Raw genomic sequence first — 19880 nt, 5'->3', positions numbered from 1 at the left:
GCAGAGGGTGCTCAAGTACTATCATTGGTGCACAGGTGTAAAATAGGAAGAATGAAAGCACAACAGAAGGAAATGAGAGGGGGGAAGAAAAAAAAAAAGAGGGTGTGCCTGTTTCCCCAGCTTTGCTTGCCGTAGTCCAGGAGTTTGCTTTTTTCTTTTTTTTTTTCCTAGTTTAATAAAATGTTATACTGGAGGCTGTATCAAAACCTTAGTTTTTGACAACAGGTTTACTTTTTTGTTTACCTTTCACTGACCCATCTATTAGGTTCATCGCGCAAAGATTCTTGCAGGTGCAGGGCTTCCAAGTGGAGCACTACACACTTAAATTTTTTCATAACACAAGCATCTATGTCTGAAAAATATTCACAGTCTACACGTATCCTTTTGTTCAAGGTAAAAGGGTCAGTGTTAGCTTTTTTTTTGTTGATGTGTTCAAAACAACACCTTTATACTGACAGTATTTGAGCTAGCCAGACATAGTAAAGAAACATATTTGCCTGCATGTAAGTTTGCAAAATATGAATTGCTCTTACAGGAATTGGAATTAGTTTGAGGGGAGAACATTTCCCAAAGTTACTTATTTAGCATTTCATAATCAATTTGTGTTTTCATGTTGCAATTTTTTGTCTGTTTTAGTTATTTACTTTAGTGTGATTTTATATCAAATTCAAAATATGTTTTCCATTTTAAATTAAATCTATTGAGGAATTGTTTGGCTGAAAACTATTCTTTTTTTGTAATAGTAAGGGAAGAGAACTTTGTGTATATCGAAGGCAGTAGAATATAATAAGCAGTAGTTACTAGCTTTCAGTTAGTTTTTAGAGCTATTCAGAATTTTACTATTTAAAGTTTAGTAATTGTGTAACTTATTTTTACATGTAACTTATTTTTATTTATTTAAACAGAACTATTAGCCCGTCTGTTTTACTCCTGTTAACTGGGACTTTATCACAGAAAAATTAAAGAACGTGTTTCTTAACTACATTTACACCTCAGTGGTCTTTATGGTCCAGTCTTCGTATCTTCTTGTTTAAAAATAAAAATAATAATAATAACATTGAAAGCAATAATCATCACAATGATCACAAAAATATGCTTATATGTGATAGAAAAAACAGGAAAATTGATATGCCTTAGTAAATTTTAATAGAGCTCAATATTTACTGACAAATCATGCCTGATAAATTTTAATTTTTAAAAAATAATCTTTTATATAAAAAGAATGACATAAAGCTATTGTTTTGAAATAAACCTCAGCGAAGAAGATCTGAAAATGAAATTCGGTAAGTGGTTTCATAGCAGCTTTCAATATGGCAGTAGTGTAATTTACATTTGAAAACATGATAATCATTTAAAATAACATTATAGAATTCAGAATTTAAGGAAAGAATCATTAATGATTTCTTTAATCATTCTTCTATTAAAAAGATAAAAATGTGCTGCTTCCTCAGAAAAGAAAAAGAACAAATAAATCTACTGTGAAAATCAGGAAATTTAAAATTTTAAATCTAAGAAATGAGGATTATCCAGTGTTCCCTGTAGTCAAGTAATGAATTACCCATACCTTTAAGAAAGTTAGTCATTTTAAAAATAAACATATGTATTAGAGTCTGAATTTTATCTTAAAACTTTTCTCCAATTTTCTCATGTAGTCTTTTGCCTTTCATAAATATATCCCATCCTTATAGCATCATTATCTAAAATCAAATGAATAGAACATAGACAATATTCAGTGATATGGAAGTTAATAAATTTGACAGAAATATGGAAATAATTATTTTAAAACAGCAGGCTGAAGGCAGTGTTCATCTTGTACATGCTTAAAGGTTTTAGTCTCTAGTGACTTTCTGAATCCCAGGCAGTCCAAGGAGAGGAACCCTGATCTGTTGTCACTGTTAAAAGCAGAAATTCTTTCTTCGGCCTTTCAGCTTTTGCTCCTGCTGTGTCTGTTTTAATAACAAGTAATTAAAAATGTATGCATTACACAAGAGAGTCATTAAAGAGCAAACCTCTCACACCTTTAAATATATCTTAGGCATTTATTTTCTCTGGTTTTCCATTTGCAGAGGAAGGATGAGCTGCCCAGTGTGCACAGCTGGATCCAAGAGGGGAATTAGCTCCTGGGGATGCTATTTTGCAAAAAAGTTCTACAGAAAGTCTGTGTTATTCCTCGTTTGGATAGGAGAGTTTATTTCGATAATATTTATCAGACCACCAAGTGTCAGTCAAATAATTATTTAGTGTGCTTTTTTGTGTGTGTGTCTTCGGCTCCTTTTCAAGCTTTGCAATAAAATAGCTCAGTTGTGGTAGTATTTTATGACCAGGCCACGTACCCATACCTCTTCTCTGAAATTATATATGTGGAAATGTCAAAACAATTAATGGCTTTCTGATAATATGACAAGATTGCAAGTTTTACCAGCTCAGCTTTCCAGCAAAATATAAGCAAAGAAAGAGCAGGTTTCTGGTGAGAAATCAGTCAAGGAGGCTATTGGTGTGATTGCTGTTGGACCACAAAATAGCACTTTGGTGAATAATACTTACATAGCTTGAATTGTAGACTACTTTTCAGCGTGCAGAAATATTGTGGAACATTATCGTCATGCCTTCAGAGAAAGTGAAGCTAAAATAAGTATAACTGCACACCTGATAAAACCAAAAATAGGGATATCTTCTTATTGCTCTCAAACATGTGCTCTGAGGTCGTAGGGTGGTCATTTAGCCCAGTTTATTTATAGAATGATGCAATTATTTGCCTTATCTCACAAAACTGTTCTGCATCACTTATAATATGCTGTGATATTCCTGAGCAGGTATTACCTGGCCAAGCTTGATTGTTTACTTCTGCTTGCAGAGATTGGCAGTAACTATGCAAAATGTGAATTCTTTGTTTAGATATGGCAATGTGGAGGAAGTCTTGAGATCCACCCCTGTTCTCATGTAGGGCATGTTTTCCCCAAACAAGCTCCTTACTCACGGGCCAAGGCTTTGGCAAACAGTGTACGTGCAGCTGAAGTATGGATGGATGAATATAAAGAACTTTATTACCATCGAAATCCAAATGCTCGCCTGGTAAGTTTGAAGTACATCAAACTTAGAATTATAGTAGAGTTTGTTTTCAAAGAAATAACTCAACTAGCTTTCAACGTGAATGACTTTTTGTGGGGATTTTTTATGTTTTTTTTTTCCCAATCATAAAAAAATGTATATTTAATTTTTTAATTGGGATAATCAGATTTTTTTTTTATGACCGGGAAAGGCCAAATTTTTTTGCCATATTAAAAAACAAGTACAACAAAAATAACAAAAAACCCCACAAAAACCAAGCCAAGCAAAAAAACTTTTAAGCAAGGTGGCCCGAGGAATGAAGAGCTGTTTAATGTGAAATGCCTAGCAGGAAAAGAATGAAACAGGTGATACAGGATTCTGTCGGTAAAGAATTACAGAACAGAAAGATAGCTAAAGCTAATCAGTAAGGTTCAGTGCGTGTACACTTTTATCTAACCAGCTTGGTAATGATCTTCAGGAAGATTGCCTGAATATATATTAATGTGTGTGTGTATGTGTGTATATATATATATATTTTCAACATTGAGCAAATGTAAGGATATTGAAATCAAATCCAACACCTGAAAGTGGGAATAGTTTCTGGTTAAAAGTAGTACGTTTCAGTTAAGCACTTTAGTGTAAAGTCCCTAATAATGTGTATAAATAATTTAGAAGGGAGCATCTGTTCTTTTTTTTTTTTTTTTTTCCCTCTTCCAGGAACCATATGGAGATGTGACAGAAAGGAGACTCCTTCGAGAGAAGCTCAAGTGTAAGGACTTCAAATGGTTTTTGGAGAATGTGTACCCCGAGCTTCATGTACCTGAGGACAGACCTGGATTTTTTGGGATGGTATGTGGCCCAGCAAGGAGCCTCCTTGTGGCTCTCTGAACTCCCTGGCTAATCCACCAGGAAGGATGATCAAGACATACCTAATATGGTGGTGAAATCAGTTTTGTAACAAGTATTTGCACATTTTCTCAGAAGAAAACTATGCAGGAAAGAAGGCTGCCCCTAAACACTCCCTTTTTTTTTCATGTGTATCTCAAAACTAACACCTTGATGTTTAATCTGGAAATCACTTTTGACTAGAGCAGAATCATAAGCAATTTTCATGGGTTCAATCTGAGAGTCCTTTCTCCCTTTTTGAGAGGACAACTTTCTATAGTGTTTGCAGCTTATAAATAAATATAAGCTGTAGTCCTATGCACATCACATTACTATAATCTGTTTTAGAAGGGATGAGCACCTGTCTGCTCTGTCTGTACTAGAAAGACTGCCCCTTCTTGCCAGACAGATGTATGAGATACCTTCCAACAAACGCAACGTTGACTTTTAAATGCTTTTGTTGGTAGCTCAATCATCCTGAAGCTAGATTCCAACATGAGTAGTTATTCATCTCATCCAAACAAGATCACAACAGTCTGGTCTTGCTGTCATCTGCACGTTAGTTGCACAATCACTCTACTGGATTGATTTTTAGAGGAGAGAAAAACAAAGCAGGCCAACAAACAAAAAAATTGGGCATTGTAACACATACAGTAACCCAGATTTCCTCACAGCCTTTCCTAATAACTCCATTGTGTACTGAACAACAACACTAACAAAAAATCCTAAGATGAAAATGCTGCAGTTTCTCTAAGTTGTATTTCTCATAGGGAAATGCATCAGTCAGCAGTGGGACAGCAAAGCCCTTATGAACCTGTAAGATGCCACCCTGTTCCATTTTTCTTTGAGCTGTCACTTAAACAGGTACCTTCATGTTATCACAGGTATAGGCCGTGGTACCGCATTGCTTCTGTGCTAGATTGCTAACTGAGAAAGGCAGAGAATAGAAGTAATAAGATTTGAAGAGCATTTTAGTAACTTCACTTTCCTCTCCATCCTTGTCCTTCATCCTGCAAAATAAAACCTAGGCTGTGCTCGTAGTAGAGTAGAGTTAGTAGGTAGTAGAGTTTCAACATTTTGGGGAGGGGAAGAGATTTGTGTAGTTTCTTTCAAGGTTAGCAGCATGTGTCATTCTCAAGAAAGGTATTGACAATACCTAGAAATAATATTTCTTGTTCAGAGCTGCTTGAATTATCTACAGTGTAATTTACGTAATTTCTGTATATATTTATCTATAAATAATTCTTAGATGCTGTCATCTAGTTGTGAACATAAAGAGAATACACCATTTTTTTTGGTAGGAAGAATTTAAAATGTGATTAGAATACAGTTATGCTCTAAGAAAGTGACAGTGCAAAAATGACACCTACTGATTTGTGGATATTGAGTACCATCTGCCAACATCAATGAATCATTGATCTTGCTCTTAACTCTTGCATTAGCAGCGCAGAGCTTTTAAGTTCATAAAAATACAGTGCTCAGAAGTGTCGGCTTTGTTAGCAGCACTGCTTAGTATGAGGTTGAAAGAGGTTGTTAGGGAATTTCTACTTCCCTTGAACATCTTTACACTGAAATTGAAAATCTGTCTAAAAATTGCCCATAGGTCAACAATAAGTTACTGAAATAAGTGTAAGAAATTATTGAGTAGAATTGAGTATTATGCACTGAGAAATACTTGTGCTAACACTTTTTCTAGGTACATAGATAGATTTTAATACATATATTAAACTTGGTTTACTAAAAATATTAGTAGCATAGAACATAGAGGGATTTGAATATTTTTGTCTGAGCTATGATTGCATTTTTGTAAACTGACAGAGGCCTAGAAATGAGGGAGGTGATGTTATCTTTTTTACTAGCAAGACTAGTGTATTTTATACCAAAATAATTTAGCAACTGGAAATATGGAATTTCTCAATGCTAATTTCAATCTGTCATCTGAACCATACTTTGATAAATGGTACTATTAATATTTCTATTTCTAATATTCTGTATTTGAGAAATTTTGAGGCATGCTTAAACAGGTCTAGGAGATAGAAAATTCAATCAGCTTTTCTCACGTAAGAGCAGAAGACAAATAACATTAGATAGAAACTGCAATGTTTGTATGTCTAATAGACAAACTTGAGCATCTGAGGCAGAGCCCCTGTCCTGCACTGCTCTATCCTGTGCTGCTTGGTGTGAAGTGGGAAGTAAATCCGTACAAAAGGCATCCCGCACTTTCTGTGTTAGGTGTCTCCCTGCGTTTGAAGGGATCTCGTGAGTGGCTTGTGAATCAGATGTCTGTTTAGAAACACATCTGTGCTCAGTATGCATCAGGTAGAGCAGGTTGCACCCTGAATGGGCGTTCTCACCTCGGAGCACCTCAGCTGACTGCGCAGAAGCACAGGCATGCTCTGTCTCCTCCCTTGGCCTTTAGTAAAGGCACATGCCTTTTTTAAAGCCATACAGCGCTTTGGACAGCTATACAAGCAGTGTCTATTTTGACTTGAATTTACATATTTTTTTCTTCTTTTCTTGAGGAAAAGGAACAGAAGTTACATTTTAAGGCAAATGAAACTTGTATGTCGTTTAGTGTGTTGGAATCATAATGGTGAAAACTGATAAACCCAGTTTTAAAACATGTTTTATGGTGCATCCGAGATGTCTGGTAAAGGGCACCCTGGTGAGGTTTGGATTAATTACAGTTCAAAAGAACGAGTATGAGGTCAAGGAGAAACTATTAAACAGAGTTCCTTTGGGATATTGAAAGCAAGTGTCAGCAGTTTGAGTATCAGCAAAAAGCTTCCAAAAGAAAGAGGAAGTAGAAAATCCTCAACAGGAGATACCAGAAATGTGGAACAACAGGAAAAAAGGACACAAACTCTTCTGTTCTTTTGTGCAATGTGATGAACCAAATAGTCAAATGTCCTCTGTGTCTTAACATCTGTAAAGCAGTGAAAAGAAGCATTATCCAGCTTTTCAAAATGATAGGTATGCCAATATGCATGGAAGGTCTGAAACAAAAATGGTTGTGATGCTGTTGGTGTGGTACTGGTTTATTCTCAGAAAGACAAAATAGAACCAGAGTGAGAGAGGAGCTGCCCTAGAAGTGGTGAGAGAATTCAATAGCTGTGAAGCTGCCAGTGTCAGATGATGGCAATACAAAGAATGACAAGGGAAGAAGAAGTAGAAATAGCAGTTTCCCATGTTAAATTTCAAAAGACAGATTTATGGAATTATAGTTAGGTATTTGGAGAACAGTGAAAACAAAACAAAAAAGATTAGTGTAACACAGAGTACCTTGGCAATGACATCATGCTCATTACTTGGATTCTCCTAATTCTAAAAGTCATCAAGAAAATAGAGAGGGACTGATTTCATGTTCTATTAATTAACACTAGGTTGGCTCTAGTGGCTTTGTTCCATGCATTTGGTGGACCTGGAACCGTAATAATAATATTGTGACATTGTGGCATTGTGAAAGTACGTAAACATAGAGGAATCAGGCAGTGCTATGATCTTTGCATGTTGTTGGTGGATGTAGAAATGCATGGTTGTAAAGCAGGGGAATATTCAGCATTCTTTTCTAAGGTGTATTAAGTACATCTGGCCTTCAGGGTATGCATCTGAGGATAGTGATTCTGGTCAGTCAAAAAATTTGTCCTTGAACTTGTATCAAAATTGCTTTTAAATGACACCATAGACACAAAAATGAGGGCTTTTCTGTAAGTTTGATCACTTGAGAGCATATTATGTTCACCGTATTATGTTCCGATATGGGAGGTTTTCTTCTCAGGCAATTTCTAGCTGATGTACCACATTGATGTGAAAAACCAAGCTGATAGACCATTAGATCTTTTCACCACCTATCGTTAAAGGCTTCTGTGATTGACTAAATCAGTCAGGAGATGAAAAAATTGAGTTTTTCAAATAGCAGCTTCCTTCATTGTTTTTTCCCAAGGCCATCTCATCCTAAAGGAGTTTCCAAATGCTCAGTCTTAAAACCCAGTCTTTGGGTTTTAATTCAGGCCTGATATAACCTTCCAAAAAGAAAAAACTGGGGGGGAGGGAACAGGGATGGGGCAGAATAAAAAAGATGGTTCCTGCCTTTAAAGATATGAAGAGTTTTGTTCTGCTAAGACGTGAAAGGAATCATTTTATAAATTACTTAGTTAATATGGTATTATGGAGAGGCATACGTACAAAGAGACCTTAGTTATGTGGCTAAGGACATATAGTTAAAAAGGCTATTGCATGCGCAATATTAAAACTTCTCAGAGGTATCAGACTCCAAAAGATTCTCCTCTAGGGTAGAAGAACCTTTACAACTTTATTATAATAGAATTTGTAGAACTACCACTTGAGATTAGATTGGTACCCAAGATTATTGCTGACTAGATCTTGAGATCTGATGCCCACCACAGGAAAATATGCATAAAATGCAATTTAGGGGCTCTTCCATCACTTTTTAGAAAGTGTATATCATTACAGTGTATTTTAATGACAAAGTGATCAAAATTTTTCTTGTTTCTGTTTCTCTAATGCAGCATTCAGAAAAAAAAGGAAGGTAAGTCATAGAGAAAATGTGTTCTTTATTGTGTGTCTTGTTTATGGTAGATATTGCAAGAAAGATATCTTCAGACGTGAATGGTTTATTGTTATTTTGGTAATGTTTTGTAAGTATAAGGAACTTAAATTGTCTACCCTCATTTAACAAGAAGAAAATATTGCTTTAACAAATTCTTTCATACCTTTTTTTTTTCTGTCTTGGAAGAGGTGACAGGTGATTTTATGCATATTGAGATATTGAGATCGGATTGTGATATTGATTTAAATCCTTTCATCTCAGTCCAGATCATTTATCTGATTAGTACTTGAGTATCTCCACAAAAGAGATCTTCAGCATCTGTTAGGCTTACTAGTCGTGTGTGTGCATATAAAAAAGCATCTACAAATGTCTGATATGACAAACTAAGACAGCCCCGCTGAAACAGGGACCATATATGTTTAGGAATAGGTCTGCACATACCACTAAAAAAATCCATTTTTAAGTTGGTATGGCTTCGGGTTGACATTTCTATATGCAGAATGTGGAAACTATGAGATTTTTTTTGTTTTGTTTATGTAATCCTATGGTGTATGTTTAAAAGTATCCATAGAAGATGCTTGCTTTCTTATTTTTTGTATGTGATTCTTCATTGGTATTACGAAGGTAAACAAAATGTGTTCCTGTCACAGTTTAAACAGGAGAAGTGTATGTTAGTATAATGAGTGTCAAGAATGTTAGTGAAGTGAGTGTATAGAGTATATAGTGTCCAGAGGATTTCTTTTATTTCTGGTAAACTGGAACACAAAAAATGAAATGAATTCCCCCAGATTTTGATATTTACTTTACTGAAAAAGTTCCTGCAAATGCACAGTGAAAACAGGGTCGGAAGGAATTAAATGGCAAAGCTGGTTAGGACAGAACTTCATTGTTTGAGGAGACAGGACTTTGCTCCCATCTGTTTGTTTTCTCCTTTTGTAATTAATTCCTTCATGTCCGTTTATTCTCTACATGAAGAACTGAGGATATAATTCTCAATACTAGCCGAAGAGAGGTAATTACTTTGCTTAAGTAACTCTACTGAGATTGACCTGGTTTATTCTTTTAGTGTGTGATACAGTTCGATTCAGGGAGCATTAAGGCTGAATGTGTTTACAGACCCGTTTTGCTCCATGTAATTTAAAATTTGATTACATAGTTGATATTAAGCTTCTCTAATTATTACCAGATTGTTCACCTTATTTTTGTTTACTTCTGACTTCTACATGCTTAGAAAATGCACATTCTTATTAATAAACATGACTCTGAAATAATGTAAGTTACCATGTTAAAATATATAGTATCTCATTTAAAAGAGAATCATCATCCATTTTCAGGATTTATCTCTGGTCTTAACATCTGACTGCTTGTCAACCTTCAGAGAGGACCTGGAGTCCTTTAGAGAGTAAATCCTTTCTATATCTCGTTTGAAGGAGAGAAGGAAAAAAAAGAAAATTGAAATGAGAGGTGCAGAGAATAAAAGACATGGCATAAAATGCACCTCTCACTTTGCAGAAGACTTGCTGCATTTCAGCATAGCTTTTCATAGCTCCTACCTGCTTTGCTCACATTCCTAGGGGAACCCATCAAGTTTGGCTGGTTCAGTGTCCTCAGTTGGGGCCATCATGACAGTTTTGGTTTATTTGCTGCCTTTTTAATTAATCCCCATTGTAATTCATTCAAACTGCTTCTTCTAGCTCTGAGATACAAATATCACAGTCCAGTAGCATGGATGTAAAGTGATTGCAGTGTAATCCTTCTTATTTTAGAACTAAAGCACTTTAAGTGTTTTAAAACACTCTTCTGTTTTGATTAGCTGAAGAACAGAGGAATGGAGAACTTCTGTTTTGATTATAATCCTCCAAATGAACATGAAGTAACTGGACACAGGGTTATATTGTACCCATGTCATGGCATGGGACAAAATCAGGTAAGATTCATCTTTTATTTTCATTTTGATTAATGCTATTTTTGTATGGTAAAAAGTATGGTAGAAAGCATCTAGCTCTGAAGGACTGCATTGCTGTGGTAAGGTGATCTTACAACTAGATCTCTATTTGATTCTTCCACTGGATGCTTTTAATACTAGTACTCAGGCATTTTTAGTTCTGAACACATCTCTACCCATAACAGGGAAGCCCCAAGAACCTTAATCATGCCTTTCCACAGAGCTTGCTGGCAGGGGCTAGTAGCGTGGCAGTGCAGTGATAGGGCTAACTGGACAGGACGGTAGAGCCGCCCATTTCTGTCCATTTCCAGGTGCTGTAGTAACATTGCAAACCTCACCTGATCTGCCTGTGGCTTTTCTTCTTGGTGTTTGGCTGACTGTATGGGAGGTTCAGGATGATCCTTTCTCCTGCAGTCTGTCCTGCATAAATATCCTGCTAGGTCAAGATGGATCCTTTCTAAAGCTTTAATTTTGGCTTTCTGGGCTTTAGGTAGTAAAGCTATAAATATTTGCTGGCATCTTTCTCCTTGCTGATTGAAACTGTGTGCAACAGGTTACGATACCAATAAAGCTGGGTACGTACTTCCATAGTAGAAGTGCTATAGGGCACCAGATGTCAATATACAGTAGTCACTATATGTGTTACAGGATTTCGAGTAGCCATCTTCTCAAATTGTAGTGTGGATTGTGACATGTATTTCCTTATGTAGTGTGCTTTTTTTGTTGTTTCAGACACAGAAATAAGAGGTCATGTTGAGATTAAGTACATAACTGTGTGGCTTGACTGCTTTTTTAGGAAATTTATCCAAACTTTTGTTTAGAAAAGGAAAAACAGCTTTAGAAAAGCACAACACGTGATAGCCATGCAGTTTGTCAGCAGCTTTTCTGAACGCACCTCTGCTTTTAAAAAGATATAAAGGCTAGAGGAGTGAAAACCAAGCCTGTATTATAACATGAATTGCTTTTTACTTAAAAATGTGCTGTGTTTCAGATCTAGCAGGGATTAGATTTGTTTCTAGCAGCAAGTTTATTGTAGTAGTGGAAATGTTCCACTAAGGAGTGGAAATATCATTTTTTGTAATATTATTATTTAGTGCTATTTTTCAGTTTATCAAATAACCTAAATAAGATTTTTAAATAACTCTCCTAAAATTTCTGTCCTGGCAGTAAAGTCAGAAGGAGAGAGGAGGAGAATCATCATGCATCATTAAAGCCAAATGAACTTGAAAATGCCAAGTGTGTGTCAAGCACACTGATCTACACCATCTCAACCCATTTTTCTCCGTCAGTTCAATTCCCTGCCCAAAGTGGGCATACTTCCATATAAATAATCAGATAGACTAGTTAACCACTTTCTTATCACAGTTGCTTTCCTAGATTAAGAACACTTTTCTATAGGATTACCTGCTCATAAACACATGCTTTTTTAGGTTCCTTTTTATTACATTATGGATTTCAGAGAGGGAAGAAATAGAATATTTTTGTCTTTGACAAGAAAGTTCATTTAAATTTTAACCTTTCCACCCACTTCCCCCCAAAATATGTCATTGGATAAAAAGTGAAATCAGAAGTATCATTCCTATTCAAACAGGTTCTTAATAGATGACATTTTCACAGTTCTTCTTTGTTCAGCTAGCACTAAAAGATTATCTGCTAGTCTACTGCAAAGTTACCACACTGCTGAATACTAATTCTCTTGCGCCTCTGTTGGTGAGAGGCGTGGAAGTGCCTGTGACAGGAGGCACCAGGCTTGCAAACATGATGGTCTCCGACTCATGCAATTAGTGCTCTCTGTGCTGGGGCCTAGTGAGCAGCAAGAACAGGAGGTATTTTGAAGCCAAGCCAAAAGTTAGCGAAGGAGAGTGAGTGGGAATGACGCATAGTAGCTATAAGAGGAAAAGTGGACATCAACAGGAGCTGAGGCTGTGGGAACAGGGAGGCTGGAGGAGGGTAGATGTAGAAGCACACATGCGATGTGAAGGGAAATGGGAGTCAGCATTCATGAGTGTGCTGGTTTACAAATAGGTGTGAAACTTTCTAGCAGAACATGTCTCCATTTGCTTCCCTTCCTCATGTGGTGCTATTTCTAAAAGGCAACAGACCATTCTCAGTTCGGTGAATTTCTTAGCTCCATGTTCAGGTGATAACAGCAGGCCAGAAACAGTCATATCTCCCCTGTGCGGGTCCACCACAAGTTCCATTAGGAACTGATGGCAGCAACAGGTTTGTCAGCTTCCAGTTATGTCAGTGCTACAGAAGAAGAGGTCACTTTATTACCAAATTTTGAAGATGCTCTCTGACAACAGGCATTTCTTAACTCCCATTTCATCCTTGAAAGGGATTAGCCATCCTGACCCCAGCCTTTCCTGCCTGTTTTCCTTATATCTGCTCTTGTCACTCACGTCTTTACCCTGTACAGCCTTATAACATAATTTTACATCAGTCTCTGCACTGTGTGTCTCAGCCCTACTTTCTTCTCTCCATGCAGTGAGTGCTCTCTCTGCCATGCCAGCTGGCTCCCAGGCTGCTTTTCTAACGCTCTGCTCCGTCTTTCCTCCCAGCAGTTTCTCTCTGTGCCTGGTCTGTCATGTCATGCCTTTTGTCTCTTCTTTCCTGGCTACCTCCCACTTTTTCTCCCCTGGTCTTTCCCTCCTCATCTCTCCCTCCAACTGTGATGTTTGCTTCACCATTCATTACTTTCTTCCTCCAGTAGTACTCACTACTGCACATTTCCATTATCTCATAGGATAAGGAAATGAAGTTTATTCTCCAGAGTACAGCTCACTAAAGTTATTCTCCAAGATATTTTGGAGAATTAGTGTGATATTTTAATGCCTCTTAACTTGGTCAGCCATAAGTATCTTACACTCCAGTACACCCCTCCTTTTTCATGATATGCCAGAGGTGAGTGGCTGTTTATGCAGGGGACAACTCCAAAAGCTCTTCCTCGCTGGAATAAATTCTCTGCCTAAAGTGCCCTCTGAATACCTGTGCACTGTGCCAAGAGGAGAGAGCTCTGTGCTCTTGATTATTTATGATGTCCGGCACATGCACCCATTTTATGCCTTAGTAAGTAAAACCATTCTTGGAGAACTGTCTAAGGTCCACAGTTAATAGTTGCTTTGTCCACTTGAATCCAGTTGTGCAATGCCATGGCCTCAGTGAGAGGTTTCTCTTTAGTCCCTGGATTGCTTTTGTGTAAGCAGTAAGAAACTAGCTGTGGAGTGTTTAAAATTACCATGCTCATTACAGAAAAAAGTGAGGATATGATTTGTAGGGATAGAAGTTGAGTATATGTGGAAGAAAAGAAGAAAATAAGCAAAACATTGATTGCATCTCAGGCCAGTAATATTTTGTGTAAGCACCTGTCCCAGGCAGGCCAGAAGGAAAGGCCTTGCAATTTGGGTTACTAAAAGGCTAGGAACTAGGACAGAAGACATTGGTTCATGGTGGTCTTTGCATCTGTGGCTAATAAATTCTAGGCAAGCAGGGAGAGGCAATGGAGGTCTTTGCCATCATGTTTTCTGTGGCAGCCCTTGTAACTGCTGCTGGTTATATCACCCGTTTTGTGCCTGTAAAATGCAAACTCTTCCATCTGCAGAGCACTGTATCCAGGCATATGGAGAGTGTTTCAGGGCCTGGTGAAGTAGCAGAAATCTTCCATCTCTTATACCACAGAGTGCTGAGGCAGCTGGGGCGTATCCCAGGTTTCCCAGAAATGGTAGGCAGCTTAGTAAAGGGCCTCATCATGTTTCCCTGTGGCACTTAAGGGAATCTACCAGCTCTCTGAAAGAAAGAAATGCAATAAGGCCACTAGATATTGGCCCACAAATCAATTTTGTAAATGTGTGCTTTCCATGCAGCCTTTGTCTTTAGTTGAGGGAATGTTGCTAAAAAAATCTTTATCTTTTGAGAAGGAAGGGAATTATCTCATGTATTACTGAAGCTTTAAATGACTGAAGTCCGAAGTGCTTATTTCATTTAAAGCAATATATGGTAAATAATTGTATAATGCTCATTAAGCAAGGAGGTGTGAGTGCTTGGATGTTAATAATATAACTCTGATCTGTAATGTTATCCAAAATTTAACCATTTTGTTAGCTCTTCTTCTCCCAAATCTGATGCCACATCTTTAAGAGGCAGTTGAAGAAATATGTCAGCAGTAATAAATGCTTTATCCTAGTAGCTGCTTCAGCTACTCAATACATCTGGTATAATCAGCAACTTGCAGGCTTTCAGTGATATTCAAGTACAAATAGCTACAAATAATTAACTTTAATTACTTTTAAACAGTAATGAACAAGCTGTCACCTTATAAAAGTAGCAGCAGAAAGTATGCTGAGATGCAGTGTCTCTCCTGACAAAGGAACAGAAATGAAGCCTTATCTTTATTCACAAATCCTAGGTTTAAAATCAGGGCTTAGATAGCTGACTGGCATTGCTGAATGAATGATGGTGAACAGGTTAGGTCTGGCAGATCTACATTGCTAGAAAAGCAAAAAAACCTCTACAAGCTGGCAGAATAGGCACCAGTATCAGTTTAATCGATAGTAGAGTTCTTACACCTGTAACTTGACAGCTGCGAACTTTAAAATGTTATGGTCCTGTTATACCTCGTAACTCCATTTCTAGGCTATCTTTCAGTGCTGATTAACTGATGATTGTTGAGGATGGTCCTGTGTTTCCTTCCAGTTTACACAGTGGTTCAGAATCAGTACAGCACCTTTTGCCGCTTTTTTTCTCCATCTCCTGGAGGGAGAAACAAAAGAATTTCTTTTGTTCCTCAAGTCCATCCCTTTATTGCTTTCCATTAATACATTAGCTGCTGCTAATAAGCAATCTTCTGATGTGTATAGAACTCTTTTCTACTGAGCGTAATCTAAATCAGTTCTAAACACACATCCGTGAACTGTAGTCATTAAATTATTCACAAGGGTGCTAAATACAAACATGTCTCAAACTCTTACCATTCTCTTTAATGAACTCCAAAATTTTGGCAGATTTCCAAAAATTTCAAGGAAGTCTTCAACCATAATTGCTCCAGGAGCAAAGATGCTTTAGAGCATGTTCAGGACATCTCTGCAGAATATTGTACAAGCAGCAAGGCCAGTAAACTGTGTTTGTTAAAAGTTCTGCTCAGATTTTTCAAACTAGCTCTAGATGCTTTGCTCTAAACAATATCTTAAAACTTCCTATAATGAAATGATCATCACTGTGCATCTTGTGTATTTTGTAGTTGGAAATGAACCTTGACCAAACTGCATTTGAACTATTCAGTGAAGAGCTCCTTAATTAATTAAGTGATATTGCTTTGTGACAACTGAATTCCAAAGGCATAATGTCACTCTATAAACTGGTTTCTGTCCTATTTTTAGGGTGATACAGAATGTGAAAGTAGTATCTTACAGTTTTATAGGTCCTCTAATGTTGAACATGTTGAACACTAGAGGACCTATGAACATTGTTGTTTCTAGTTCATTTTTTCAGCATTTTATACATTTGGGGTTCTGTCAAAGTCGAACAATGCTGTGCTGAGATTCCTATTTTTTTGTAATACAGTAAGCATATAGCAGCAAAGCCTCTGAATATTTTTTACAGGATTTCTCTCCACCATAGCAAATTTAATATGTAAAATTAATTAGTAGGTTTAGTAAGCCCTTTTTTTCTTATGAATGCATTCTTGTGTACATATGAAATTACATTTGTCCTGTTTCTTTGCTTGGATTTGTAGTTTTTCGAATATACATCCCATAATGAAATACGTTACAACACCAGGCAGCCAGAAGCCTGTGCAGCAGTTGATTCAGGAACTGACTATTTGACTATGCACTTGTGTGAAGAAAATGTTCGCAGTATTCCTGAAAATCAGAAGTTTATTTTCAGAGAGGTAAGTGCGCCTGTTTTGCTTTTGGTTGGTTGATATGGGGGGAAGAGGGTGAGGGGGAAATATATATATGTATATATAGCAAGAAAAATTTCATTCACAAAGCACTTCATTACCTACACATCATGGAATTCATAATTACCTCTGCATATCTGAGCTTTTCTGCAATGCAGTCAGCTTGTGCAATGATGCCTTACCAAAAAAAACCTTCCATCTTTTTCACTCCTAGCCCTAGATGGGATGGACCATACTGGTATGAGGAGTCAACAAATCTGTACCTCTCTTCTTCAATGCCTGTCCCCAAAAAGGAGAAATAAGATAATGTGACCCTAGAAAACCTTGTGTTTAGTAGATTTTTGTCTCAGGAGGAGTTTCTGAATGCATGAGAGAAAGCAAATTAATTGAAAAGTTATGGCCATGGTCAAGTTCTTGGGCATCATTTAACAAAGTTCTAAAGAATTTACTTTGGGAAATTGATGGCAAAGTAAACTGAAAACTTCTGTCTTTTCACTGAATCTAGTCGAGACTAAAGCCCACAGTGACAATACAGAATAAAAGGAAATATTTAAAATGATGACTTTGTAATGACATGTTTCATTTTAAAGCTGTTTTTTTTGCTTTTTCCACTAAAAATATATCCTCTAAAGACAAAGTGCATTTTTGCTAAAAGTATATGCAACACCTGCAATTATCTAACCACATTTAAATTCTGCTTAAAAGGCAGGCAATAGCGAGGTAAATTTAACTAATGCTCGTTTTCAGCTTTGTTTTTCTGTATTCATATGTGATGCGATGCAGTAACAAAAGGAATTAAAGTCAGTAAAGGTAGCAAATATTTTATAAACTCATATGAGGACACATATGACTGTAAAGTGAAATAAGTACAAGTTTAAAAGCAAAGTCTTTGATAAAGTTTCAGAGAGGCTTATGTTAGGCACTTAGATTCACTGCATAGCCCCAAGATAAGGCTATGCATGACACATGTTTGTTATGAATGCTTTCAATTACTTTTAAAATGCAAGCCTGATAAAAATTATTTTCGTCTTTTGTAGGATGACACTCTACTTCATGTACAAACCCAGAAGTGTTTACAGGCAGAGTCAAACTCTTACAATGGTAATCCAGCACCACTACTACGACCATGTACTGATTCGGAATACCAAAAATGGTTCTTCAAAGAACGAATTTGATCCAGATATCATCATCATCTAGTATATGGCCAAATATGAACATATGATCTTTCTAGTCAGCAGCTCTTCAGCCTTTTGTAAATTACATAGTTGATATATTTTTGTATGAAAAGAACTATAATTGGTTTACAAGCGTTGAACTGTTTCCTGGAGCATTAAAAGGCACTAAGCACACTTTTTTTTCTGGCAGCTACTGTTTCTAAAATGTTTTTGGTTCTTTTTACAAGTGACAATATATTTCTTAATCTACTGTGTGGCAGTCAAAGGATGGCAGTCAAAATAATTGCACTAATATTACCTGTCAATAACTTTAAAATGGTTATTTTTCTACTAAAACATTCTGCAATTGTGTTTTTTTTAAGAGAGACTAGTTAATCATTCATTTTGTCTTTTAAATATGAAGAAAGTAAATACAGGCCAGATTCTGCCCTATGCAATTACCCAGAACTCTCACTGAAGACAGTGTGGATTTGCACATGACGGCAGAGTGTAGGTCCTCATATTTTTGCACAAATAACAATCTAGATGCATACTGATTGCACATGCTTGACAATACTGTACCTTAAATATTGTGATGTTTTCAGATGTTCATAGCACTTGAGGAGTTTCTAATAGTGCTTAAGGATGTTCTTGGAGTAAAATGGGGATTTTTCTCATCTCTCTCAAATAAGATGACAATATTTAATGGTGAGGCTCTGGGAAGAACTAATTAGATCTTACCCTGCAATTATATCCCAGACTGCATAGTTTGTTTTAACATTAAGTTATACAAAACTTGTAAGATCAGACCTGGCAATAATTCTTCTAACCATAGGGGTTTGTTTCAAAATTAGAGAAAATGAATCTAAACATATCGCTGTCTTGCAGTTAAGCTGCAAGTGCTTAAATGGCTCACGTTTTAATAAATGAATATATAAACAAAAATGGATTTGCAATGAATTGACATATTTTACAAATATAAAAATTGTCTTTGAGCTTGTAACTTGCATTTTCTGAGTGGCAATGCCTCTTCTGAGTAAACTGTTTATGTCAGTATACACATTCCTGCTGAAAACATGGGGTTTCATCTGCACCAGTACCAGAGTTGTCTTTTGAGGTACATGGGATCTGCCTTACCTGATTGGACAAGTAGTGTATACATAGATGTTTTGACCATCATAATTACAATGTTGATAAAAGAGTCTCAACTCATAATGAAAATTTCTTTATATATCAACTGGAAGCATGCTTACAAGTTAAAGCATGAAAATTTAAACCTCCCTTTTATTTTCCCTGGAAGTCTTGGCATCTGTTTGGGTTAATTTTGGGTTTCTTTCATTATTTGTCTGTCTTCTTGTTTCCTTTATATAATCCTGTATTTGAATCCACATAGCCAAATATTGTTTTGGCATGTCTATTTATATGATTAGAGCTGAGGGGACGGATTCTTCCTGTAGGGGATGTATATGTAAGGTTCTTCCAAGATCTTTATAAAACCATGTAAGTTGAATGGTTTTTGTAAGCACCTTCACAGTTCTGTCTCTGGCATCCAGATTAATGAAATTCATGTTAGAAGCAATAAAATATTTTGTGCTCAGAGTAGCAACTGTCTTTACAACTGTCTTTTTTTTCTTATGGTTAGTGGTTTTCTTTTAGCCATTTCTTTGATCTCTTAGGCTCTGATCCTTGCAGAAGTTGGGGAAAAACTACTTTATTTTACGCTATCTCAAGTTTCTTTTATTGAACTCATTAGTGCTTTTGTTCACCTGCTAGCAGCAACTGTGTTGAGTTTATGGAGCCACGAATCAAAACTGGGTGTCTGCCTGAGGGATTTATTAGAACTCCAGCAATACAGCAAGATGTGGTTTGTTTCTGCTTTGCCTTCATGACTTTTGATTGAATTACATTAATAAGTTAATGAAAACCCAGCTTATATCAAAATTGCAGATAAAAATGTCAGCGACCTCTGAGAATGTTCTTAGGTTTGGAACTTCAGAATTTTATCCTTAGGTGATGGTATGCAGGTGATATTTAGTAAGTAGACACCATTTTTTTTTCATACATCTCCCACTCTGCACTAGTTTTGAAGAAAGTACTGGTTCTTTGCGCTTATAGTTGCTCGAAACTGAGCATTTTTTTACATATACTAACAAACCTGCAGGCCTGGGATGAATATTTACTGGATAAACACACATATGTTCTGTTAAAAAAGCAGTCACTGAATGTATTGACAGCAGCAGCTTTCTGTTCATATACAAGCCTTAATGGATGTTTTAAACTGTTGATCTTACAGTCTACCTGTGTCTCATTTTTCACCTCCCTTTTTTCCTTCTTCTCAACCCAATAAGATTGCATTAAGGTCTGGCTTCCTCTTCAAAG

General features: G+C 36.6%; 1 protein-coding gene across 1 annotated transcript in view; it reads left to right on the top strand.

Moving 5' to 3' along the window:
* Nucleotides 1–18236, top strand: part of GALNT12 (polypeptide N-acetylgalactosaminyltransferase 12) — a 34287-nt gene extending 16051 nt beyond the window's left edge. The window contains exons 6-10 of the mRNA XM_088531312.1: nucleotides 2896–3072; nucleotides 3766–3897; nucleotides 10317–10430; nucleotides 16180–16335; nucleotides 17385–18236. Of these exons, the coding sequence (XP_088387438.1) occupies nucleotides 2896–3072; nucleotides 3766–3897; nucleotides 10317–10430; nucleotides 16180–16335; nucleotides 17385–17522 (717 nt within the window). The 3' untranslated portion in view covers nucleotides 17523–18236. The remainder of the gene's footprint in view (nucleotides 1–2895; nucleotides 3073–3765; nucleotides 3898–10316; nucleotides 10431–16179; nucleotides 16336–17384) is intronic.
* The last annotated feature ends 1644 nt before the right edge of the window (nucleotides 18237–19880 follow it).

This window comes from Tinamus guttatus, unplaced genomic scaffold (genome assembly GCF_059628265.1).
Source record: "Tinamus guttatus ecotype Peru unplaced genomic scaffold, ASM5962826v1 Tinamus_guttatus_pri_ptg000406l, whole genome shotgun sequence".
Classification (NCBI taxonomy): Eukaryota; Metazoa; Chordata; class Aves; order Tinamiformes; family Tinamidae; genus Tinamus; species Tinamus guttatus.
The sequence above is the reverse complement of the archived record's forward strand: the minus strand, read 5'-3'. Positions and strand labels throughout refer to the sequence as shown.